We start from the raw sequence: 27,135 nt of genomic DNA, 5'->3' as shown, positions 1-27,135 counted from the left end.
CCCTTTCCCATGTTTCATGTCTCTCTAGGCCTAGAGGTGTGTGTGTGTGTGTGTGTGTGTGTGTGTGTGTGTGTGTGTGTGTGTGTGTGTGTGTGTGTGTGTGTGTGTGTGTGTGTGTGTGTGTGTGTGTGTGTGTGTGTGTGTTGCGTGTGCATGTGCGTGTGTGTCAGGGGGTGGTAGCATAATAACAGTGGTCACTGAAGTACTCTCATTAGAATCATACTCCCTTCCTGTCATCTTCTCTGCTCCCTCTCACCTCTCTCATTGTGTCTCACAACCTCTTACATATCACTTCCACCCACTACCCACAAACACCCTAATTGCAGCAGTTGGTCCTTGACTGTCTTTCGACATAGCAAGACTGATTCATTAAAGCAAACCCACTTTTAGAATTTCAAACAGAAAAACTTAGTTGAAATGGTTTTAATGGATAACGATTTTGTTCAAAAATTCAATCCAAAAGTATTCATCTTGAGGAACATTTTTGCATTTTTTAATATTTGGCGAAATGGAGAAAGTGTCTGAACAGAATGATATCTCTAATAACAAGTTACACCTTGATCAGATTTTGTAATTGATATTTGTTCTTGTCATTACAACAGCAAACATTTCTCACTTCCTCATGGGCAGTTTTCTCTCTGATCCTCAGCTATGCTAGCAATATATATGAGAATATTTTTCCATGTGAAACAGGGAACAACTGACCACAAAGGATAAATGGACACAGAAGAGAGAAAATAGATACACTATCAGAGTCAGTCAACAATGTAACAGGGACAGCACAAGTAGAGAAGGCCAAGACCAAACACATATATAAAGGATAAACACAAAATGACTAACAGCAGTTCATATAAATATTAAATTAGAGAATAAATAAATGCATTATTATTCATTCATGTAAATGATGTGTTTCATGTTCCGAGTGCTGGTCAGAAGTGCTCAAGCTGAGGTCTTTCTTCAAGTCAGCCTTTCCACCTATAGGACCCACTCCTCTTGTGAACCCCTTGGAAATGGTCAAGTAGCGAGGTGCCTTTTAGCTTAATTGGTGTTCAGAAACAACCACAGCAAACAAGCGGTTTAAAGTCAATCATGAGCTGATTTTGACAGTGTTGAGCACTAACTTTTACAGTACACAAATGTAAACAACAATCCACTTTCTACTTTTTACTAAGTAACTACCCAGTTGTTCACAACGATGGGCTGGTTTCACAGTGTTTAGTACTAAGATGGGTCTCTCATATCAAAGTCATATTTCTCCCAACATATCAGTCATTGGTCAAGATGGAGCCAGTTGGGGAAGTGTGTTGTTGGGGAGAGTCTCATCTGCCCCATCTGTCCTCTCTACCCCTTAATCCCCATAGACGGTGCCCATCTGTGGGGGTGCCATGTGAGGAGGGCGGTATGAATCATAGGGCATCTCCAGGGGCACCTGGTAGCGGGCGCTATGGTACAAGACCTGTCCCTGGGGGCCTGTCAGGCCGATGGAGGAGGGGGGGTAGTGGGGAGGGGGGAGATAGTGGGGCGAGGACTCCTGCTTGAGCACTAGGTTACTGCCAATGCTGAGCGGGGGCGTGGGGGGGCCATCGTAGGGAGGGGTGCCTACCCCACTGTTACAGTCGTTAGGGGAGTGGCTCTCGTAAGCCCCTCCCTTCATCCCTCTCAGGTGAAGTAGGTGGGCGGAGTCCAGTGTGCCGTAAGGCGGGCTGGGCAGGCCGGGGGAGGAGTAGCTGATTGGTCCAACGGCCATCCCCACCCCTCCCAGGATTGTGGGCCCTCCTCTCCCCCCATGCGTGTCTTCAGGCCTCTCCTCGATAGGCCCCCCAGGCCCCAGCTGCAAACAGCCAGCCAGCAGGTTGCTGGTAGGCTGGGAGAGGCCTTTACACAGGGTTTCCATAAAGGCCCTGCTCTCCGTGGACTGGTCCCCCTCCAGGGCTTCAGACAGGGCACATATGTAGTTGCGGGCCAGCCGCAGGGTCTCGATCTTAGACAGTTTCTGGGTCTTAGAGTGGCAGGGCATGATGCTGCGCAGGTTTTCCAGAGCGTCGTTCAGCCCATGCATTCTCGAGCGCTCCCGGGCGTTAGCCTTCACACGCCGCGCCTTGAAGCGCTCCTGCCGGGCCTTGGTCATCCTCTTCCTCTTGGGCCCTCTGCGTTTGGGAGCGTTCCCGTCTCCATGGCCCTCCTCTTCCCCTTCCTCTTCATCCTCCTCCACGTCCTCACTGCCCAGCTCCCTGTCCAGGTGGCCCATTCCACCCGGTCTGTAGCGGTGTGCTGTGATTGGCTCGTCTCCGTCTGGGGAGCTCACGTCATCATCCATCCACTCCAGAGAACTGACTAGCTCCGCCCCCTCGCTGGGCCTCCCGTACGACTTGGCCATCATGGTCTCCTGGAAACGAAAACACACTAACATTAGCAACAGTTTTGACCTTAACATATACCATTTTTTTGACGATTTTGAGGCCAAATGAGGCTCATCACAACTCTACCCTTTTACATGTTTTGTCTATCCTTTCCAAAGCTGAGTGAATTGAGAGTAGAGTTTCTCTGACTGTGTAGACCGACTGATACTGGGACATTGACCCTAGCTGGTCTTGAGGACCAGACCAGGACCAGTCTATTTATAGCAGTCTTATCCCGCAGCCTAATGAGTTCTACTGACCTTGTGTGGCCTACTAGTCTCAAGATGATAGCTAGGTCATGACTGATCTTCGTTAACCCAGAACTAAAATCTTGGGTAATTTGGTTTTATGTTTACTAGTCTGTCCATGAGATTAGGTCAGGACTATAGCCTCAGCCTGCTTACTCTACAATCTACTTAAGGCCGTGATCAATTATCTAAGCTAAGGCCTTAATTACCAGTTTGTAACAGTACATTGGGGGTTCTTTGAATATTTTAGGGATTTTTAGTTTGATGATTCTCCTGAAGCATGCTGCTGTCATATGTAATAGTTCAGATATTCTACATATTCTATCCATATACTGTCCATATTGACTATACATCCCATCCCATCACATTATATATATATACTCCGGACTCCCACATTGCTCATCTTAATATTTCTATATTTCTTAATTCCATTCTTTTTTTAAAAACTTTTACACTTTATGTGTATTGTTGTGTATTGTTAGATATTGCTGTACTGTTGGAGCTAGGAACACAAGCATTTCGCTACACCTGCAATAACATCTGCTAAATATATGTATGGACCAATAAAATGTGATTTGATTTGATTAGCCTACAAGGATTAGTGTTAAATTCTTCTATTATTTCTCAATTTTCTCTCTCTATGGATTGTTGCCATAAGTAAGCATTTCAATGTTAGCCCACACCTGTTGTTTACGAAGCAAGTGACGAATAAAAAAATTCAGCACCATGGTCACGTGGACAGTGGACAGCTCCTATAGTGCTACTCTCTCCTGCTCAGGTCCTGCCACTCTCGTGCTTCAGGTGTCAATCACCGCTAATGAAGGGATTATACTGCACATGAGGATCAACATGTTACTGAATGGCTATGAGCCTGTAGGATACACAGTTGCAGTCTGCCTATGAGTGTATAAACCATTAAAAACAAATGTACCCCGAATCAAATTCGTACCCTCCCCCCTAAAAAGGTTTTAGAGGGTTTTAATCCGAGGGGAAACTTGATCTCGGGGGACTTCTAAACTCTGTAATTCCATGCTTTTAGGTCGCGACGGGCGCTGGGATGGACTCTCAATCTGGGCCATTGCGGGATTTGCTCCCTCCCTGGATGAAGCGGCAACATGGGATTAACTCAAGGTTAGACTACATTCCCGGATCAGTGACAGGGAATGCAGAATAATTAATGTACAGTATAACTCTGCGACAAATTGTACTCGGCTTATTGTGTTCTGTGTTTATGGTTATGGTAATGATAGGCTATTCATTAGGATTCAGGATAGGATTCATTAGGAGTTTTCATTGTAGGTTTGCCCATATTTTGAACCTCCTGGAAAATTAATTGTATTATTGAGCCTATTAGATGCTCCCTATAGGCCTATTTGAAACTATTTATTGGTTTTAAGAAATTTGTCCACAACTGTGTGTGTCATAGGTTTTTATTCCAGACTATAATTTAGCTTGCTGAATGATAACCTATAGCATAATTTCGTACAATTATTAGCCATTTTTTCAGCTGTGTCAGCAATGATTTAGACCATCTTTATAGCAACAATCTTATGACCAAAGTGATTTTGAAGCATGATGAGCTGGTGGGGTAACTGTCTTTGTATAAATAATTACGGATTTAAGTATAGGTTTACACCTGATAAAATGTTCCCGTTAAGATTATGCCAGGCACATTTTAAGAGCAGTAAGCCTAGAGTCTAATAATCATGTCATAGTTTTTGGAATCCTAAATTAGATAATCGATTATAGCAATGTATTCATGTCTGTAGCCCATCATGCCTTAACACAGTTGCTGTTGTATGCCTCATTCCTGTGATTTAGCATAACCTAACCCAACATTTCGAAAAATGGCAAATCATAACCTATTACCCTACCAATGTATAAATGGACAACTTCACATAAACATTATCAAAATATTTGAATATTCAATAGGCCTATGCTATTCAAATTACACGATTATCCTATGAGAGTAAAACATTGACATTAATTCAAATGAGAAAGATGAGGTTGTCCTACCTGCTGTTTGAAATAACGCTCCTAAGGACCTCCTGTGTGTTCTTGTTGGCTGTTGAGCAGGCGTAGCCTCTAGGTTACTACTATCTCACCTTTCTACAGGGAGTAAAACCTTCTATCCATCAACTAGCCTAAAGCACTCAGTCTTTATGAACTTTCTTCCCTGCGTCTCCTACACAGTTGTTGTCAGTGTTCCATCCCAGAGTGTAGCATCTCTGCGGGTCACCCGGCGGGGGTCCGGGGTTTAAGGCTCCGACCATGCACAGGCTCCTCCTCCAACTCTCTCATCCTCTCGTATCCAATTCATCTGCGCTCGAGAGCGCGCGTGGGCGGCCTGTGGACGTTAACAAAAAAGTTAACCAGCTTTGATTAGATTGATAGCCTGTAGGCCTAAACTCTTATAGCTCGTGACATTATCTACATTAGAATATGTTCATAGTTGCAATCGTTTTTAGTTTTGTATTGTTTGTATCATCAGTCTGTTTCGACAAATAAGCAGCGCAACTTTTGCATAGAGAGATGGAGCGGCACGCTCCGTATTATGAGTTTAACCGGTTATGAGAGTTTGCGGTTGCGCATGAGCAGGTGTTCGTGCCATTCCCCCGTCCATTCATACATCCGGGTGTGCTGAGCAAATATTGGCGTCCGGCGTGCGCTCATTGCACCCAATAACGCTCATTAAATAGGGCTCTAGAGACACCCCTCACGAGACGGGACATGCGCTGTGCCTTAGTGAAGACCTGAAATGAAGGACAGCGCAAACTAGCCGAATGGAGACAGGCTATCTCGGTACAAGTGGGCTATTACTTGTGCACATTAACTTGGACTGAATAGGTTCCCACTCGTTTTGGGTGCCAGTGTTGTGCTGAAAATCTCCCACCTGGGACCCCCCCCCCCCCCCCCCCCCCCCTAATTTCCTTAATTTTGTGGCTGGAGTCAAATACTTTCTGTGACACACATCAGAGTCAAATACTTTCCGTAGAACAAACTTCACGTCAGGATAGGCAACCGAAATTAATAATTAATGTATGTGTGTTATATTAAACATAGAGGGAGTAAAATGTTGGCAAGCAATAAACATTTCAGAACAACTATGGCTGAATTATTATCCTTACACTTTCAAAAATACTAGTCGAATAAGACATGGGAGAGATTAATTTTGTCAAAGAGATTTATTTATAGACTAATACAAAATCAGTAGCGGATTTAGGTACGGGGCGCCCCCGAGTGAGGACGGGGGAGGGCGCGGGCGCTGAAGGGGTGTTTCGCCCAGGCGCCATACAAGCTAGAACCGCCACATACACTTGAAACAAATAGCCAAACCGAAAACTGCAGACAAAAATGCTTTCTGCTATTAAGATCTGTGAAATGTAGGCTAAACTAACAACGGGGTGAAGAGCAGAAATCTCAACTAGCAAGCAAGTCGCATCAATGAAGAACGCAAAGGGGGGGATTCTGGCAGGGGGGGGATTTTCGGCACAACACCGGTACTGTTTATATTCAGGTACAGGAGCTCCAGAATACGTTTGAGCTAATATTCTATAAGAGGAACCTACCTATGTGTTGTGACAATTGCATTGTTTGCTCTATAACCTGTTAGTTCATATGCCTTGACACCATGATACAGTATTTAGGCAGGCCTAAGGCGGAGACAATAAGAAGACAAAGTGGCAGAATAAATTCAACAACCTTCCTGAAGTCCACAAAGCATGTAACAAACAGTTACATGACCTAGAGCATGGTCAAACAAGTTAATTTTTCCAATATTTTCGGACTGCTAAACTATTGATTTAGAACAAAGGAGAGTTACCACAAGTCACAATGAAAACATGCGCTGCCTCCACTAATCCAGCACCATTTCAACTTCAACATCATCTAATCACCTCTGCTTAGTCTAATACATTGGCAACTAAAATATACCAAAAACGATTTAGTCCAATCATCATAAGCTAAATATGTTGTGGCTGTCCATGGCACTGATTTCTGTGTGTGTGTGTGTGTGTGTGTGTGTGTGTGTGTGTGTGTGTGTGTGTGTGTGTGTGTGTGTGTGTGTGTGTGTGTGTGTGTGTGTGTGTGTGTGTGTGTGTGTGTGTGTGTGTGTGTTTGGAAGTAGAACAAAAACATGTTGACTCACACTAGTTGTAGAGAAACGCCAGCAAATCCATACTCCCCTTTCATGTTGCCTAAATGGTCTATGATACTGTCGTACAGTACACACTTTTAGTTTTTGGTGTCCTAGGCTACATTGCAAACATTTTTGCTTGCTAGCCTGACTTCCTTACATGGGCAACGATGCGCCAGGCCTACTACATCTAGCTACATATTGAACTTCCATTCTCTCAGTCCAGGGGCACAATGTATGAATTTATGGTTGGATCAGAATCACCTTTATAATCATTGGCCAGTACGGAGAATTAAGTCAAATCTCAAGTCAAATCCCTATCTCAATCCATGGCTGATTTAGGAATGGGCCTATTTTAGCTAGCTAGCTAGCCACCGGAGGATAACAACACAATGAGATGAAACAATACATTTTTTTTTTTTTCAATGACGTTTGGATTCTGGTGATGTGATTGGTGTGAAGCCAAATCCAAGCTGACTTCCCATGACACTTTCTTTTGGTGAACCAGGACCATTCACAGCTGAGCTCACTCAGTTTAGCTCAATGCTAATTGGCAATTTTTTAATACTTTTTTTAATCAAGGGAGGCCAAATGCTCGCTGGCTTCCCTTGCATTCAATGCTAGGTATGTGCGGCAATAATGTCATACTCTTTTTGACCAGACAGCATCAGATAGTTGGGCTATTTTTTTTCTTCATTAAAATAACATCAAATTGATCAGAAATACCGTGTAGACATTGCTAATGTTGTAAATGACTATTATAGCTTGAGACGGCAGATTTTTTTTATGGAATATCTACATATGCGTACAGAGGCCCATTATCAGCAACCATCACTCCTGTGTTCCAATGGCACGTTGTGTTAGCTAATCCAAGTTTATCATTTTAGAAGGCTAATTGATCATTAGAAAACCCTTTTGCAATTATGTTAGCACAGTTGAAAACTGTTGTTCTGATTAAAGAAGCAATAAAACTGTCCTTCTTTAAACTAGTTGGGTTTCTGGAGCATCAGCATTTGTGGGTTCAATTACAGGCTCAAAATGGCCAGAAACAATTAACTTTCTTCTGAAACAGTCTATTCTTGTTCTGAGAAATGAAGGCTATTCCATGCGAGAAATTGCCAAGAAACTGAAGATCTCGTACAACGCTGTGTACTACTCCCTTCACAGAACAGCTCAAACTGGCTCTAACAAGAATAGAAAGAGGAGTGGGAGGCCCCGGTGTACAACTGAGCAAGAGGACAACTACATTAGAGTGTCTAGTTTGACAAACAGATGCCTCACAAGTCCTCAACTGGGAGCTTCATTAAATAGTACCCGCAAAACACCAGTCTCAACATCAACAGTGAATAGGCGACTCTGGGATATACTGGCCTAACATAATTGCAAAAGGGTTTTCTAATGATCAATTAGCCTTTTAAAATGATAAACTTGGATTAGCTAACACAACGTGCCATTGGAACACAGAGTGATATTGGGCCTCTGTACGCCTTCGTAGATATTCCATTAAAAATGAGCCATTTCCAGCTACAATAGTCATTTACAAAATTAACAATGTCTACACTGTATTTCTGATACATTTTATGTTATTTTAATGGACAAAAAATAGATTTCTTTAAAAAACAAGGACATTTCTAAGTGACCCCAAACTTTTGAACGGTAGTGTTGTAACGGTTGTCGTTGGTGGAAGGAGAAGAGGACCAAAGTGCAGCGTGGTACGTATTCATAATAATTTAATAAAGGATGAATACTGAACAAAAATAACAAACCGACGAAACGAACAGTTCTGTAAGGTGCAAACAAAAACACTAAACAGAAAATAACTACCCACAACCCATAGTGGGAAAACAGGCTACCTAAGTATGATTCTCAATCAGAGACAACGATCGACACCTGCCTCTGATTGAGAACCATACTAGGCCAAACACATAGAAATATAACGACTAGAACAAAACATAGAAAAACAACATAGAATGCCCACCCCAACTCACGCCCTGACCAAACTAAAATAAAGACATAAAAAAAGGAACTAAGGTCAGAACGTGACAAGTGTACATTCAGCCTCTTGCGAATTGAAGGACATTTATGAAACACAGAGAGACAGATGAAAGATAAATTATTTAGTATGTATTTTTTTTCATTTTTCTTCATCCATTTTTTGGGGAGGCCTGGCTTCCCTTGGCATCCATGAATACACGCTACTGTCTCTGTATAGACTTTACATTCAATAGATACAGTGTGTGATTGTGTGAGGGACAGATAGAAAGACATTGAGGGAAGTGCTACCATCCCATGAGAAAAAGAATCACATGTGCTCATGTTGGAGAGGTGGGGAGTGAGGGGTTGCATGGGGGGACTGTCTGTGCACCCAATGGATGTGTCTCACACTCCCCAGCCGACCCCCCCAATCTCCCTCACCTCCCCCTGGGTCCCGCCTGTTCTACTCCACACCTGCAGCACAGAATGGGAATAATTTTGCCAGGCCTTGCTCTTCCCCAGAGTGGGAATAACCTGGAAATATCCTATCTGAGCCTCACCCTTCCAAATAACCTCACTTTGGCAGACACCTGAGAAAACTATGGGTAACACAGATTAAGTGAAAATAAAGACATCATTTATCTGGAGCAGAATAAAGCTGGAGCAAAATAAAGCAGGATAAATATCCCTATGTCACAAGTGGTAAAAAGGTAGCTATGATTGCTGTCATGTCCCCTGGTCCCCTTAGTGTTGGTCATGCACTATGAACTTCTCTGACAGATGGCTCATACTTCCTTCCTCTCCCCGCTTTTCTCTCATTAACTATCTGATAGTTGCTCAGCACTTCTCATCTGACCTAACGTTGATCCCCAAGGACCCTCCCTACTCACCTTGTGTAGGTATGTTTGTATGTTTGCTTAAGAGGGTAGCGGCTTCAGCTGCAGAAAGCAGAGCACAATCCCCACTCTCTAACACACAAACACACACACACACACATACACCCCCCTAGGCACACGACCTCTTCCTGAATCCCCAGCAGTCCTGTTTACAATTACAGTGGGGAGAGGGGGCTGTGTCCATCTGTCAGACTGGGAGTCCTATGAGAGATCCCAATACCCCAGTGAGGCAGGAGGAGAGAGCACGTTTGTGCGTGTGTGTGTGTGTGTGTGCGTGCGCGTGTGTGTGTTGGTGGAGGGTTGGGGATTGGGGGTCGTGATTGGTCTGGAAAGACTGCATGTGTAATTATAATTAGGCCTAAGTTTTAAATGCTTTTATTCACAATATCACGTATCAGAAATTATGCTATTACAATTATGCTATATGTAAAATTGATTTTCTTTTACATTTTATTTGACAATAACATATCACAATCACCACTTCACATAATACTTGAGCCCTCACTGTCCCATCACCTAAATTCTCTTCAAACACTTTTAATGTTCTGAATAGGAACAACAATAGGCTCATCATATTGTTAATTATAGAGCATTCAGAAAGACAAACAGACCTCCAGAGAATGAAAGTTACTCTGAGTTTCATGGTCCCTGATCAGCTTGGAAGTTCCACTAAGCAACACTTGAACCTCTCTCCAACCCAAGCCCTAAACGTTCTGGTGATCTGGACCATGTGTCCTTATACCAACCATCCCATTGATGAGGCCGCTCCACGGGGCAACAAAAATAGATACCCCCCCAGCTACACCCCAAACCCCCTTAACCCTTCCCTTAACCTTCCCTTGGCCCCCTGCGGTGCGCGCTCTTTGGCCGAACGCCCTTCAGGCGTCCCATTTCCACGGGCCCATTGTCTGGCCCAGTAAGCTGCTTTGTTTCTGCGTGGGCAGCTGGACCATCCCGCTCAGCCATTAGCCACGACACGCTAAAGAGAGCGGGATAATATAATTACAAAACAAAAGTCAGGTGGCTAGTAGTTCTGCCAGGGGGAGCCCATTTGGGGGGCTATGTGTGGAGGGGTTGGCGGGTGGCCAGCTATAATTAGATTATGAAGTTTTGAGAGCGACAAAAGAAACAATTGAATATTGTTCTCTCTCTTGCCCCAGTGTGGTTTAATTTGATTCCATCTTGGGTTCAAAAACAGAGGACATTTACTCTTCTAATTTTCAGAGTCACCTGCCCAGAAAATGTAATATGGTCTGACAAAACTGACCTGGAGAAATTCCTCACAGAGCATATCTTTCTTGTCAAATTGATGTGAGACTGAGACTGTTTATGGAGGCCCAAATCAGATGAATTCCTGAAAGGCAGTGTTTTTAGCATGAAGTCACTGGCCTTGTGTTCTCGCTTGGCATGGACGCTAACATACCGGGGGACAATGGGATCTAAAGCAGATCCATCTCCTCTAATACTTTCACTAAACAGGGGTGCAAGCGTGCGTCCCTGTTCCGTCGGCAGACCCAGAGTTTATCCCGTTAGTCACCCTGGATGAGTGAAAGGGTAAACTCGATCTCCCCATCCCAGCTGGAAGCAGCCTTACACACATGCAGATCCACACAACAAGCTGGGGTGGTACGGCTGATAGGAAAAGCTAGTGGGTACTGTTTGGAGTAGGTCAAGCAGAATAGGATCTGCTAAACCTGTTTTTGTTTCTATTCGTTTACATTTGTTTGTTGGTGAGGGGTTCAGGAGATCGCATTTGTTTTTTGTTTGGGTAAGACAGTAAGCGATTGTGTCATATACACACATGCTTTAGTGGTGGGGTGTCACCATTGTGCCGGCTCTAGGGGGTGTAAATGCCCATTTTCAGCCCCGTTGGGCATCGTTTGAGCATGCCCTCAGAAGTGCATAGGATTCTCATACCCTACACGTGTTTTCATTGCTTGACTAACTGCTTGGTGTTGGACTATTCTTGATCATCTTGGACAAGTTCTGGCAAATGTGATTGTAAAACATTACAACCTGAACTTATTTTTGGGCTCACCTGATTTATTAGAATCTTCATTCTTTGAGAATAAAATAATCCCAATTGTACAAATAATCATGAGCAGAAATGTCAAGAGTCCCAATATTGAATGGTATGCCACCTTTGCTTTATTACTACAAAATGTATTCACTCACTACTGTAAGCCTCTCTTGATAAGAGCGTCTGCTAAATTACTAAATTGTAAATTGTAAAATTACAACATCTATGTTTTGCACCTACATTTATAGTGAGACAATACATTCATACTATATTAACTTAAATTAGGATTAATTGTCCCATTGACAAAAATTTGACTCTTTTACAAATACAAGTTCTGATTGAAATGCTCCTGCGTATCAGGACTAAAATTGGACATTGTTTAGTTCGATGTGGGATGTGATGACAGACTGTTGGTAGCTTGTTGAATGCTGAATGGCCACTGTGTGCTTCAGTTCTAGGGCGTGGCAGGGAAGGCGGAGCCGATGTACTTCTTCCCATTCCCATAGGAGGATTTATCCCAGGTGTAGGTCTGGATCACCAGTGGCTTCCCTCCCAGGCTCAGTTTACACCTGCAGACAGAAAGCCAGATGAAAACATAACATACAATGGCAACAAGCACACACTCACATAATGAGCGATCACGTGACACACGTTCCAAAATGGATGGAAGTGCAGAACAGCAATGGCTATGTATTGTGTGTGCATCATCTTTGGTAGATCATGAAAAAGGAATGAACCACACACACACACACACGAACGGAGTACTCACTGTTTCCCTGGACGGGTGATGTAGCAGAGACTGTACACGGCTAAGTCGAACTCAGGACTGCAGCCAATGATGGAAGAACCAACCTGCTTGAAGTAGCCATCCCACATAAACTGCATCCCCAGAACATCAGGGTAGGAAGTCCACTGAGAGAGAGAGAGAGAGAGAGAGAGAGAGAGAGAGAGAGAGAGAGAGAGAGAATGACAGGGAGGGAGGTCTCAGTCAAATCAACATTTTTGGAGACTTTGTGTGATGATTATGTTATGATTACAGAGTTGTGTTGTGAATGTGATGGTTTGTTTGGTGCTTACAGGTCCATCGAAGCTGTGGCTGTAGTAGTCAATTAGACCCTGTTTCTCCAGCCGGTAGAACTGGAGCCAGTTGTGGAAGCCAGATATCTTCCCTCCTTTAATCTCACCTAGAATAACACAGATACACTTTATAAACACACACACACATGCTTGCACACTAACAAAACTAGATACGCACCACACTTTTACACACACACAAACACAGGCACACACACACATATCATACCTGCAAAAATGTGCTCAAAGCCGCTGGAGTCCATCTTGCCAGCGTAGCGGGAGTAGAGGCCGAACCACATCATCTTCAGGTCATGGAGGAACTCCTCCTCAGAGCTGTAGCGTCCTGGGGAAGAGAGAACAGCAAACTGACACGTTACACATGGAGATAGATCCAAACAATGGGATTTTCAAGTCCCTCAGTCGAGCACCTGATTTACTTTTTTTGTTCAAGCTGGGCTGAAGTGCAGTTGGGTACACCTTCTTTACATGGAGATAGATGTTTGGACATCATCAGAGATAGTGAGCAATATTGAGATAGAAATGTGAAGGGGTGGTATCATAGATATACTGTAACATGAACTGTAGGTGCAAGCTAGGAAGGTACTGTATGTGATAAGTATGGCATATTAATGATAGACGGGCTCTTAGAGACGTGATGATGATATAAAAACTGGCTTATGTTATCTCAGTAGGCCACAGAGTGGATGTCTATACTACCATACCCTTGGTGAAGAGGAAGGCGTAGAGCTCTCTGCCCAGCTCGGTGTTGGACATGGCCTCCTTGAGGAAGGTATCCTGCTCAGCCAGCTGCTGGGGGGTGAAGTCCTCTGTGGTGCCTGTGTTTCTCTCGTAGTTGTCCAGCAGGGCCATGAAGGCAGCATACGATGGCTTGGAGAACAGAGACGCCTCGTCCAGGAACTTGAACAACCTGGATGGAAGAAAACACAGTCAGGATATACATTACCAGTCAAAAGTTTGGACACACCTACTCATTCAAGGGTTTTTCTTTATTTTTACTATATTCTACGTTGTAGAATAATAGTGAAGACATCAAAACTATGAAATAACACATATGGAATCATGTAGTAACCAAAAGAGTGTTACACAAATATATTTTATATTTGAGATTCTTCAAAGTAGCCACCCTTTGCCTTGATGACTGCTTTGCACACTCTTGGCTTTCTCTCAACCAGCTTCATGAGGCAGTCACCTGGAATGCATTTCAAATAACAGGTGTGCCTTGTTAAAAGTTCATTTGTGGAATTTCTTTCCTTCTTAATGCGTTTGAGCCAATCAGTTGTGTTGTGACAAGGTAGGGGTGGTATACAGAAGATAGCCCTATTTGGTCAAAGACCAAGTCATATTAGGGCAAGAACAGCTCAAATAAGCAAAGAATTCCATATGTGTTATTTCATAGTGTTGATGTCTTCACTGTTATTCTACAATGTAGAAAATAGTAAAAAATAAAGAAAAACCCTTGAATGAGTAGGTGCGTCCAAACTTTTGACTGGTACTGTATATCTATACTCTAGGTCAGAGAGAGAGAAAGAGATAGAGCAGGGGGCAGAGAGTAGGGGGAGGTTGGACAGTGACAGGGAAAGAGGGATGAAGATATAAGGAGGGAGAAAGAGAGAGAAAAATAATATAAGTGTAACGGGCTTCCTCCTTCTCCTCATCCGAAGAGGAGTAGCAAGGATTAGACCAAAATGCAGCGTTGTGATAAGACATGATTTTTAATCAACAAAACAGAAAACACGACGAACACTTGAATAATTACAAAACAACAAACGACGTAGACAGACCTGGACGACGAACTTACATGAAACACGAAGAACGCAAGAACAGGAAAACTGACTACATAAAACGAACAAACAAACAAAACCGAAACAGTCCCGCGTGGCGTAACATACACTGACACAGGAGACAACCACCCACAACAATCAATGTGAAAACACCTACCTTAATATGGCTCTCAATCAGAGGAAATGAAAACCACCTGCCTCTAATTGAGAGCCATATCAGGTCACCCTTTAACCAACATAGAAACACATAACATAGACTACCCACCCAAACTCACGCCCTGACCGTCAAACACATACAAAAACAACAGAAAACAGGTCAGGAACGTGACAATAAGAGAGAGACAGAAGAAGAGAGGAATAATAGGACAAAGAGGTGGTTGGAAATGGATAAGTAGAGAATGAAAGAGAAAAGATAAACAAAATATAACAGTTTTTTTCAGGCAAGTATCTCACGGGCGTGGGGACAGGTCGTTCTGGGAGCTGGTCTCGGAGTTGGGCACTCTGGCCTGGGAGTCAATGATCAGCTCTGACGCAGAGGGCTTGTTGGAGTCCAGAGCATACAGAGCCTCAGACATAGACTTGATCTCAGCATCAGTGATGTCACTGCCTCCATCTCCCCCACCAGAGCCTAACAGACACGGGAAAGTAACACTTTATTTTAGGGACTGCCACCATAGAACCTATAATAGCCTACCACCCATAGAACAAACAGTATCAGAGACATGGGGAACAGTTTACATTAACAATAATTGTACTGCTGTAACATAAAGAAGTAGTGACATGGTTTTAATAATATATGTGTCACGCCCTGACCTTAGAGCTTTTTATGTCTCTATTTTGGTTTGGTCAGGGTGTGATTTGGGTGGGCATTCTATGTTCTATTTTCTATGTTTTTGTATTTCTTTGTTTTGGCCGGGTATGGTTCTCAATCAGGGACAGCTGTCTATCGTTGTCTCTGATTGGGAATCATACTTAGGCAGCATTTTTCCCTTTTATGTTTGTGGGAAGTTAACTTTGTTAGTGGCACTTAGCCCTGTAAGCGTCACAGTTGTTTTTGTTGTTTTGTTGCCGACATTTTCTAAAATACAAGGAATATGTACGCTCACCACGCTGCACTGTGGGCCACTTCTTTCGACGGCCTGGACAATATGGGTCATTTAGTGCTGTTGTGGCTCATAAATTAGTTATTTTGTACACTACCGTTCAAAAGTTTGGGGTCACTTAGAAATGTCCTTGTTTTTAAAAGAAAATAAAAAAAATATATAAAAAAATGTTGTCAATTAATATAACATCAAACTGATCAGAAATACAGTGTAGATATTGTTAATGTTGTAAATGACTATTGTAGCTGGAAACGGCATCTTTTTCATGGATTATCTACATAGGCGTACAGAGGCCCATTATCAGCAACCATCACTCCTGTGTTCCAATGGCACGTTGTGTTAGCTAATCCAAGTTTATCATTTTAGAAGGCTAATTGATCATTAGAAAACCGTTTTGCTTTTTGTTGCTGTTAACTTTAGATTTTTTTTCATGTAATATTTCTGCTTCTATACTGGATGTCTTGTTAAAGAAGAAAAATCAATAAAAATATTGTTTAAAAAAAGAAAACCCTTTTGCAATTATGTTAGCACAGCTGATAACTGTTGCCCTGATTAAAGAAGCAATAAAACTGGCCTTCTTTAGACTAGTTGAGTATCTGGAGCATCAGCATTTGTGGGTTCAATTACAGGCTCAAAATGGCCAGAAACAAATAACTTTCTTCTGAAACTTGTCAGTCTATTCTTGTTCTGAGAAATGAAGGCTATTCCATGTGAGAAATTGACAAGAAACTGAAGATCTCGTACAATGCTGTGTACTACTCCCTTCACAGAACAGCACAAACTGGCTCTAACAAGAATAGAAAGAGGAGTGGAAGCCCCGGTGCACAACTGAGCAAGAGGACAAGTACATTAGAGTGTCTAGTTTGACAAACAGATGCCTCACAAGTCCTCAACTGGGAGCTTCATTAAATAGTACCCGCAAAACACCAGTCTCAACGTCAACAGTGAAGAGGCATCGCCGGGATTCTGGCCTTCTAGGCAGAGTTCCTCTGTCCCAGTGTCTGTGTTATTTTGCCCTTCTTAATCTTTTATTTTTATTGGCCAGTCTGAGATATGGCCTTTTCTTTGCAACTCTGCCTAGAAGGCCAGCATCCTGGAGTCGCCTCTTCACTGTTGACGTTGAGACTGGTGTTTTGCGGGTACAATTTAATGAAGCTGCCAGTTGAGGACTTGTGAGGTGTCTGTTTCTCAAACTAGACACTCTAATGTACTTGTTCTCTTGCTCAGTTGTGCACCGTGGCCTCCCACTCTTTTTATGCTGGTTAGAGACAGTTTGCACTGTTGCAAAAGGGTTTTCTGATGATCAATTAGCCTTTTAAAATGATAAACTTGGATTAGCTAACACAACGTGCCATTGGAACACAGGAGTGATGGTTGCTGATAATGGGCCACTGTACGCCTATGTAGATATTCCATGAAACATCTGCCGTTTCCAGCTACAATAGTAATTTACAACATGAACAATGTCTACACTGTATTTCTGATCAATTTGATGTTATTTAATGGTCAACAAATTTGCTTTTCTTTTAAAAACAAGGGCATTTCCAAGTGACCCCAAACTTTTGAACAGTAGTGTGCGTCAGGACAAATACCAAGGATATAATACTTTTGGTGTAACAGTTTGAGTAACAGTTAACTCACTTCCACAGAGAGAGGTGTAGTCGCTGCAGCAGTTGTTGTGGTCTCCACACTTGGTGTTGCAGTGGCACTTGTTCTGAGAGTTGTATTTCTCCCCACAGCGGCCCTGGCAGGACAATCCTGGAGCGGGTGCTAAGTGGAGAAGTCATTATTATTATGTTTTAGCTTAAATTGACATTTTAACATTCATGTGTAAGCTAGGACTTCGAACTGCAGAGTACTGTGTTTCACATAAGGAGCCTATTGAAGATTGTTGTGCTATGCTTGATGAGCGACACTTTACATTGCACACCAATGACCTCTACTGGCCAAGCACACCAATGCATTCTCAAGCTGTAAAAAGACTGAGGGCACCCTGATTCAAACACTGGTGAGCCATCTTGGGCTCTTGCCACCGTGGCCATCAGAAAGGCCAATGACTAGCTATTGTCTAATATTGAGCTACATGTAGTATGTTGATTTTTACTTAGTTCACAAAGGTTGTGTAGTGAAGACTCTTTCACGTATGATACAGGAGTATCTCAATGGTGCACTGTGATTGACCTTGACCACTATGTGAATTTCACCAGGTTTTGTGGTTAATTTTCTGAGATGGAAAGAAGGGCAGCTCAAACAGATAACAGATGAATAACTAACTGTGCCTAGGTGTAGTAGACCATGGGATATGTTTCAGGGACATGGTTTTGTTTGCATGCCTCTAGATCAGAATGCCACAGGCCCCTCTCACCATTACAGAGGGCTTCGTAGTCACTGCAGCAGTTGTCATACTGGGAGCACTTGGAGTTGCAGTGGCACTTGTTCTGAGAGTTGTACTTCTCGTCACAGCGGCCCTGGCAGGATGTGGATCCAGCTGGAGAAAAGGAACAAAAGTGAAAAGTTCACACCCTGCTTCTGTTGACATGTAAAGACTAAGCTGTGCTTCGTTTTGGCTATTTTGGTAAAGTTCATACACATTTTAACTAGGCTTTGAGCCAATTAACAAATCAATAATTTCCTAATGGATGATAAACTATTCTAACTATCTGACTTACAAGGTGGAGCGCTTAGAATGCGGTTGGACACTAATTTATTGATAATTCTATGACACATATCTTTCAGGACAGCTTTGAAGGAGTTAACTCATAAAAAATAAAAAATAAACTGACAGAGAGGGTTGCTACTGTAACTGACATTTGCAGAGGCTTTCATAGTCAGACCAACAGTCTCCATAGCACACAGGCTGTGTTACACTGACAGGTTTTGTTAGGGTCTGCCCTACTCACAATGATAATATTATATTCTAACAGGTATATTACATTTAATCTCAAGTGATACTAATGAAGTTAACAAATAATAATTATCTAGTAGATTATCCTTTGCCCCATAACACCCTGAGGAGGGCTCATACTTACTGCTGTACCCCTGAAAGAACAGGGTCACAAGCAGAATGACAAGCAGAATGATCTTCATTATGGCCCAGCAAAGATCCAAAAACTAGGTGCACTGTCCCAAAGATGGATTTCCTTATATAGCAAGTTAGCCGAGCCAAACAGAAGTTCCAGCATCCATGAAAGCTCCTCCCTGTAGTCACTCTTCCAATCATGTTAAGTACAGTAATCTGGGGTTAGCATTGGCAGCTACTACATATTGAGGATAGCATTTGTACTAGTTAGACCCAGTTTGAACATACTGTTCACAAATGTGTTTCCAATGTGTCCTCTTTTGTAACCCATTTGTTATGAAAGCTTTTTGTAAAACATATGACTATGACCTATTCAGTGGTTGATGTGGAAGGACGCTAGTGATGCATCCATACACAAAGGTTTGACATGGTGCAAATATGCTGAGGTGACATGGGAATGGGAGAACAGAGTTGTTTATAACGTTCCTAAAAAAATATAGAGTGGACTTATATTAACTTGTAGGAGGGACGAAGTTAATGAATACTAACAGGCACAGAGAAATTTCACACACTCACACCTGTTGAACACATCTAGTTTTTAAAATAGCATCTTATCAGATTCTGTTGTGTTATAGAAACACCTGCCATATTTTTTGTCTGCATTCATGCATATTGCATATTAATAAACTGCATAAATGGATTACTGTATCATGATATAAAAGTCTGAACCATTTCAAATGTGGTACTATGCCCATTATGCATAATAATGCATAGACACTGACATATTGTGTGGATCTCTCACTTTCTACATATTTCTGCAAACAATGCTCTACTCCCTTTCCTGGACCTTTCCACTCAAAGTCTGAAATGGGCCAGTTATATTTGGTCGTCTGCCATCTGGTGTAGTTCACTTCCCATGGTTTCTGAAGTACAGCCTGTAGCACATCCAGAACACCTGCTGCCATTGTGCAATGTCATAGTGGAAAACTGTTTCAGCATTCAGCTCCATAGGCACGTGCCTTACAACAGGGGTGAATGTAAGTGGGACACACCCATATCTTGCCCTTGGAAATACTATGCAATGTAATGGTTGATGTTGTGATGTTGGGGCCTGTCACTGTGTAGAAGGAGCCCCATTGTATGTAAACAACTTGCACCTCATAGCAGTATAGGCGAATGTGTTAAACAGTATCTCTCAAAATAAAAAACGTATAGTACAAGTAAAAAAATATGTAATAAAGAAAATAATAGACCAGATTTGTACCATCAAACTGTATCCCAAAGAAGTGCTGCCCTGTGTGCTAAGTGTGATATGCATTCCAGTACATTAGAAGGCGCTAAACAATCACTATAGCGACATTTCCCAGCTCAACGAAAAATGTGTTTTCTAACAGTAAGTTTGGCCATGCTCAGTTATATTTCACTATATTGTATCACCCCAATATATTGGTATCACTCCGCGGCAGAGGGATACATCCGAGGTGAGGATTTACAGATTTACTCCCGTATACACCTGTGTCACAGCTGGGGTCTGCCCATATATATAGACCTCATGGCCGCGACACAAGCTCTCTTTCATTTTCTCGGCGGACGTCCGTATGGTTTGAGGTACAAACTTTCAAGATCGCTTGGTAAGTCACTGGTAAGTGTAATATCTGGTGTGGAAGTATACTCACTGGCTGTTTGCAGCCTGGAGCAGCTGGCCACATGGCCAGTCCCTCTTGAGTACTCCACTCGCTGCGCAGTTGATCTACACTGCTCAAAAAAATAAAGGGAACACTTAAACAACACAATGTAACTCCAAGTCAGTCACACTTCTGTGAAATCAAACTGTCCATTTAGGAAGCAACACTGATTGACAATAAATTTCACATGCTGTTGTGCAAATGGAATAGACAACAGGTGGAAATTATAGGCAATTAGCAAGACACCCCCAATAAAGGAGTGGTTCTGCAGGTGGTGACCACAGACCACTTCTCAGTTCCTATGCTTCCTGGCTGATGTTTTGGTCACTTTTGAATGCTGGCGGTGCTTTGACTCTAGTGGTAGCATGAGACGGAGTCTACAACCCACACAAGTGGTTCAGGTAGTGCAGCTCATCCAGGATGGCACATCAATGCGAGCTGTGGCAAGAAGGTTTGCTGTGTCTGTCAGCGTAGTGTCCAGAGCATGGAGGCGCTACCAGGAGACAGGCCAGTACATCAGGAGATGTGGAGGAGGCCGTAGGAGGGCAACAACCCAGCAGCAGGACCGCTACCTCCGCCTTTGTGCAAGGAGGAGCAGGAGGAGCACTGCCAGAGCCCTGCAAAATGACCTCCAGTAGGCCACAAATGTGCATGTGTCTGCTCAAACGGTCAGAAACAGACTCCATGAGGGTGGTATGAGGGCCCGAAGTCCACAGGTGGGGGTTGTGCTTACAGCCCAACACCGTGCAGGACGTTTGGCATTTGCCAGAGAACACCAAGATTGGCAAATCCGCCACTGGCGCCCTGTGCTCTTCACAGATGAAAGCAGGTTCACACTGAGCACATGTGACAGACGTGACAGAGTCTGGAGACGCCGTGGAGAACGTTCTGCTGCCTGCAACACCCTCCAGCATGACCGGTTTGGCGGTGGGTCAGTCATGGTGTGGGGTGGCATTTCTTTGGGGGGCCGCACAGCCCTCCATGTGCTCGCCAGAGGTAGCCTGACTGCCATTAGGTACCGAGATGAGATCCTCAGACCCCTTGTGAGACCATATGCTGGTGCGGTTGGCCCTGGGTTCCTCCTAATGCAAGACAATGCTAGACCTCATGTGGCTGGAGTGTGTTAGCAGTTCCTGCAAGAGGAAGGCATTGATGCTATGGACTGGCCCGCCCATTCCCCAGACCTGAATCCAATTGAGCACATCTGGGACATCATGTCTCGCTCCATCCACCAACGCCACGTTGCACAACAGACTGTCCAGGAGTTGGCGGATGCTTTAGTCCAGGTCTGGGAGGAGATCCCTCAGGAGACCATCCGCCACCTCATCAGGAGCATGCCCAGGCGTTGTAGGGAGGTCATACAGGCACGTGGAGGCCACACACACTACTGAGCCTCATTTTGACTTGTTTTAAGGACATTACATCAAAGTTGGACCAGCCTGTAGTGTGGTTTTCCACTTTAATTTTGAGTGTGACTCCAAATCCAGACCTCAATGGGTTGATCAATTTGATTTCCATTGATAATTTTTGTGTGATTTTGTTGTCAGCACATTCAACTATGTAAAGAAAAAAGTATTTAATAAGAATGTTTCATTCATTCAGATCTAGGATGTGTTATTTTAGTGTTCCCTTTATTGTTTTGAGCAGTGTATGTCTTCCGCCCATAGTTTGTCGTACTTGTGTTTCGTTAGCGTTACACTACGACTCTGTGTGCATCCATTAGTATGGTGGCTCTTGCTGCCACAAACTGCATCTACCTTACACAACTTGCCGACTGGCTTGTTCTATGTGTGTGTTGTGAATTGCTTTAACATGCTGCTCCCCGCGACGTAGGCACGGGTTCTCTGCTAATTACCCTGCAGGGTTTTTTTCTTGTTCTTTCCCCTGCAGAGTGTAAGAGTATCGTGGTGTGCTTTCACTACGTTGAGACATTAACTTTGGAGTTCCTAAACGGAGTTACTCCATCATGGTGCTGTTTTTACTGCTTGGATATTAAACGGCTAGGTAATATTGCAGTTGGCATAAAACAAATAAATCAAATCCATTACCTGGTTGCTGTTTTTTTGTCTGCCTGCTTTTCCCACACAGGTCTTCCCCGTTTTTGCAGAGGTACTGGGTAATTTATCCCTCACCGGGTTCCTATTCCTCCAAGCGGGTCACGACAAACTCTCCCAGGGCGTCGGACCTCTGCTCTGTGGCCTTGTTGGCTTGAGTGGGTCGGCCAGGCTCAAGCTGGGGACGAGCACCCTCCCTCAGGAGTGGTGTGCCAGTGAGCTGTTAGTCCCTGTACTGGTCCCAGTACCCCTCTCAGGAAGCGTGGCCAGAGCCACCGCAGGCAGAGCCCATCTGCTGCCAGTCCTGGACGGGGGCAGGAGTCGGCTCCGCTGGGACCACCTTGAATGGAGGGTTCATGCCCTGCGTCAGGAGGTTGATAGCTTCAAAGGCGACGACAGCTGTTCCCTGTTGGCCAGTGATAGGCTGTTCCTGGGGGACAATGCTGGCACTGTTCACCACCGTGAGCTGGGCTACCAGGCTGACAGGCCATCAGAAGCTGGCAGCGTGGCTTCATCGTCCCCAGCGGCTCGAGAGGCTATGAGGAGCCTACTCACTCAGGTAGCCACTGCACTGGACATCAAACTGGTGGACAGTGATGACTCTCCATCTGTCCCCACCTCTGCTGAGTTCCGCGAGACCTTGCAGGAGAGCTGGGGGGACGACAGCGGGGAGGGGCACAGCATGCTGTGGAGCAACAACCTGTCAACCGTCACCGCCATAGGGACGTGCCTGGGGGACCCAGGCGCTCGGGGCACCAGAGGAGAGGCAGACCCCGGCAAGATCCCTGACACACCCTTCCCCCGCAGCTTCATCTGGTCTCAAAGGGCAAAGTGGGAGGAGGGTATGGAGTCCCCCTGGGTGTTGTCCACAATGCTCGAGGGGTAACGACTCCAATTCCGGTGCCGGCCCCCGTCCTTCAAGGGCCTGAAGAAAACCCTGCAGCTGGAGATCTCCTCACTCCTGGACAAGGGTGCCATCCGCAGGATCGAGACACCCGAACAGTTAGGTGGGTTCTACTACACTTATTTTGTGGTCCCAAAAAGAGACGGAGGGTTGCAACCGGTTCTGGACCTCCACAACCTCAATGGGTATTTGAAGGTACTGCGGTTCCACATGCTGTCCCCAGCCTGCGTTTTGCAGGCCATGTCCGGGGACCGGTGGTTTGTGACGCTGGACCTGAGGGATGCGTACTTCCATGTTCCTGTTCACCCAGCTCATTGGCAGTACCTCCAATTCGCTTTCGAAGAGACAGCTTAGGAATTCATGGTTCTTCCCTTCGGCCTCTCCTTGGCACCCCACACTTTCACAAAGTGCATGGACCTCTCACGTCCCAAGGATTGTTGATCCTCAATTACCTGGACGATTGGCTGATTTGTGCCCCGACCAGGACCCAGGTCCTGTCAAACAGACATGCTCTTGTTGATTCCCCTGGGTCTGCTCCATCTCCGGGCTTTTCAACGGTTGTTCAACTCCCACCGGCTGCACCCGAAGCACCACCGTCACCGCCAGGTGCGGGTGACCGCACAGTGCCTCAGGGCATTGTTGAGGTGGCACTGTCGCTCCTTTCTCTCAGGTGGGGTGGAGATGCTGTGGGTGTGACCAAGGGCAGGTCAGCCAGCAGCTGTTGGCTACCCCCTTGGAGTGGCAGGCACATCACTACACTAGAGCTCTGAGCTGTACTTCTGACCCTGCGGTCTTTCACCAGGGAAGACATGTCCTGGTGAGAACGGACAACACCACAGTGGTGGCTTACATCAACCATCAGGGTGGACTGAGGTCCCACCGACTCCATCTTATGGCATGGGAGCTCCTTCTCTGTGCTCAGGGATGTCTAGCGTCTCTAAGCGCAACGCACGTACCTGGCATCCTGAATGTGGCAGCGGATATGCTGTCGAGGGACGGCCCGCCACCTTTGGACTAGAGCCTACATCCCCAGGTGGTGCAGCAGTTCGGGAGGGCGCAGGTGGACCTGTTTGCCTCCCTGGACAATGCACACTGCCCCCAGTGGTACTCCATGTCGGAGCCACCAGGGCCTCTGGGCTTGGATGCTCTGGCTCACGATTGCTGACTCAGGCCGGGGGAACTCTGTGGCATCCGAGACCGCACCGCCTCAGTCTATGGGCTTGGCCGCAGAACGGCACCAATGGTCCATGTTAGGACTACAGGAGAGTGTAATGAACACCATGCAGAGCGCAAAGGCACCGGCTACAACCACAGCATACCAGTTGCGCTGGCAGTTGTTCTGCTCTTGGTGTACTGGTATTGAGGTTGTGCCTGAGTCATGTGGGGTGCAGTATGTCCTCCAATACCTGCAGTCTCGCATGGATGAGGGCTTTGCAGCCTCTACACTGAGAGGGTATTGGGCCGCTATATCTGCCATGTGGGGTGGTTGGACAGGCCAGTGGGGCGCCATCCCTTGGTCTCCAGGTTTATGAAGGGGGTTCGTCGCCTGCGTCCAGCTAGGACCCGGTCAATGGAGAGCTGGGATCTGGATGTGGTCTGGCAGCTTTGGAAAAGCAGCCTTTCGAACCGTTGGAGTCTGCCTCCCTGAAACACCTCTCTATGAAGGTGGCTTTCTTGGTAGCGATTACCTCCATGAAGAGGTTGGGTGAGCTCCATGCTCTGTCGGTAAGTTCTGGGTGCTACTGGATGGACCCCGGTGGGAGGAGTATATTTCTCCACCCCAACCCTTCATTCCTCCCAAAGGTTCTGTCAGACAGGCTTGTGAACATCCCTTTTATCCTGTCTGCTTACGACCCCCCGACAGTGGCGTGGGAGTATGGGAGTTCCACATTGACGGCCTTTGCGTCTCGGTCCCGCGCTGGAACTTCACCGCTGGCTAGCCAGGTCCCTCTAGCACCAACTAAATCTGGTATGGGTATACCAATATATTAGTGGTCCAATATAGTGAAACATAACGAAGGTTACGTTTTGAAACCACGGATATGTGAGCTATATGGATCACTCCAATCCTCTACGGTGCTAGTGGCGCCTCAAATTATGTAGAGAACGTGTGTCGCGACCATGGGGTCTACAGTATATATAGGGGCGGACCCCAGCCGTGACACAGGTGTACACGGGAGTAAATCTGTAAATTCTCACCTCGGATGTATCTCTCCATCGCGGAGTGATACCAATATATTGGAGTGGTCCATATAGCTCACATAACCTTCGTTGTAGTACCCAGTGTGGTTCAATAACATTCTGTCTTTCATAAGGAGAAATGTTGAGCTTTGATTTGCAGCATGTACAGTCTTTACACACAGGATGTCCACTTCATGCTGCAGAGAAAGCTCTCCTTATGAAACTACGCAAAAGCACTGTTTATTAACTGCAAGAAATCATTGGAAAATGTGATAATGACATCACACAGGTAAACATGTCTTCTGTCTGCAGTCTCCCTGGCTAAGCATGGCAGGGATGGATGTCCAAACTTTGTCCTGGAGAGGTGGTGTGCAAGATTTTGTGCAATGTGCAAGATTTTGTTCCAGTCCAACATTAACGAAAAATGTTGTTAGTAGTATGTTATGATTTAGTGCTAGGCTGGAACAAAAGCCTGCCATGCAGGGCTTGCACATACTTTATGCCTCCTGGACCAGGATTGGGCAACCCCTGACTTAAATGTAATGTATATTTAGGATAGTATGTATGTGTAATGCCCCCTTTTTCTCCAACAAAAGCATAGAGATGGTTACATGAGGAGGCCCAAAAGGAGGGCTGGAGCAAAGCCAGCAAGCTGGAGGGGAGGAGGGCCAAGGAGGGGCTGATCAGTCTGTTTGTAGGAGACAAAGCTGCTGTCATGGTGGAGGTAAGCAGATCTCATTCACTCAATGAGATCCTATCACTCATCCTCCTCAATGCTGTCTGCATGCAATATTTAAGTTGAATGTTATGAAGTTTGACAGTCAACTTTGTTTAGTTTGATAAAGGCTTTTGTGTAAACTTAAATATAGTAGTAGTTCCACTGTGATCAGAAGTAGCTGTATCTCAATGTCCTCCATGTCTGTGTGCTGTAGGTGAACTGTGAAACAGACTTTGTTGCCCGTAATGAGAAGTTCCAGCAGCTGGTGAAGGATGTGGCGTTTGCCACCATGGCTCACCACCGCAGTAAAAACCAGAGTCAGACTGGATACGTGAAGGTATGACACATCACCACACCACCCCCACTCAGTAGCCACATCATCCTAGTATTCCTGTTGGAATATGTAAAATTGCATTTATCTTTGTTTGTTCCAGTGTCTCCTGGCAGCAGAAGACCTCTCTAAACTGAACTTGGGTGAAGGTGCTTCTCTGGCTGATCAGCTAGCTCTTACCATAGGTGAGTGACTAATAAAAGTAGCTCAAACATTTTCAAATATGATTTTAAATGTATCAAAGAGGGTTTACTTGATTTGAACTTTGAGAGCCTCTATCTCCAGCATTATTTCTTGATTGAAAGTGTTTGGAAATGGAAGACTGCTCTTTGGTGAAGTTGTGGTTTCCTGTCATTTCCTGCCCCGTCCCCTGTCAGGTTGTCTGGGTGAGAACATGTCAGTGAGGCGGGCGGTGACGGTGGGCTGCACATCAGCTACTACATCCACAGTGGCGTGGCAGGCCAGTCTGACATGGCCATGGGCGATACGGCGCCCTAGTGGTGTTCCAGGGGGGGGGGCAAGGACGGTGCGCAGGACACCCTGAGGAGGAAGCTGAGGCATCCTGTTGTGGCATCCCCATATCCCTGGGCAG

At 45.0% G+C, this 27,135-nt stretch overlaps 2 protein-coding genes across 2 annotated transcripts; both read right to left on the bottom strand.

The window, feature by feature from the left end:
- Positions 1-1,348: 1,348 nt before the first annotated feature.
- Positions 1,349-2,380, bottom strand: LOC120064892 (neurogenic differentiation factor 4-like). Its single transcript, XM_039015482.1, has one exon. The coding sequence runs from the start codon at positions 2,378-2,380 to the stop codon at positions 1,349-1,351; it is 1,032 nt and encodes a 343-aa protein (XP_038871410.1).
- Positions 2,381-11,645: 9,265 nt separating this feature from the next.
- On the bottom strand, positions 11,646-18,781 carry LOC120065180 (poly(U)-specific endoribonuclease-like). The gene is made up of 9 exons (XM_039015962.1): positions 18,681-18,781; positions 18,017-18,139; positions 17,293-17,421; positions 15,002-15,176; positions 13,469-13,674; positions 12,976-13,089; positions 12,750-12,856; positions 12,442-12,584; positions 11,646-12,241 (listed from the first exon to the last, which is right to left on the bottom strand). Exons 1-9 carry the CDS (start codon positions 18,736-18,738, stop codon positions 12,127-12,129), a joined length of 1,170 nt encoding a protein of 389 aa, XP_038871890.1. The 5' UTR covers positions 18,739-18,781; the 3' UTR covers positions 11,646-12,126.
- Positions 18,782-27,135: the final 8,354 nt, after the last annotated feature.

This window comes from Salvelinus namaycush, chromosome 20 (genome assembly GCF_016432855.1).
Source record: "Salvelinus namaycush isolate Seneca chromosome 20, SaNama_1.0, whole genome shotgun sequence".
NCBI classification, from domain to species: Eukaryota; Metazoa; Chordata; class Actinopteri; order Salmoniformes; family Salmonidae; genus Salvelinus; species Salvelinus namaycush.
This window is presented reverse-complemented; position numbering and strand designations above follow the sequence as displayed.

Coding starts and splice junctions, on each gene's coding strand:
- LOC120065180 (XM_039015962.1), bottom strand. CDS start 18,738: ATGAAGATCATTCTGCTTGTCATTCTGCTTGTGACCCTGTTCTTTCAG. Junction 17,422..18,016: donor CTACGAAGCCCTCTGTAATG/GTGAGAGGGGCC, acceptor TTCTCCACTTAG/CACCCGCTCCAGGATTGTCC. Junction 12,242..12,441: donor ATCACCCGTCCAGGGAAACA/GTGAGTACTCCG, acceptor TTCTGTCTGCAG/GTGTAAACTGAGCCTGGGAG.
- LOC120064892 (XM_039015482.1), bottom strand. CDS start 2,380: ATGATGGCCAAGTCGTACGGGAGGCCCAGCGAGGGGGCGGAGCTAGTC.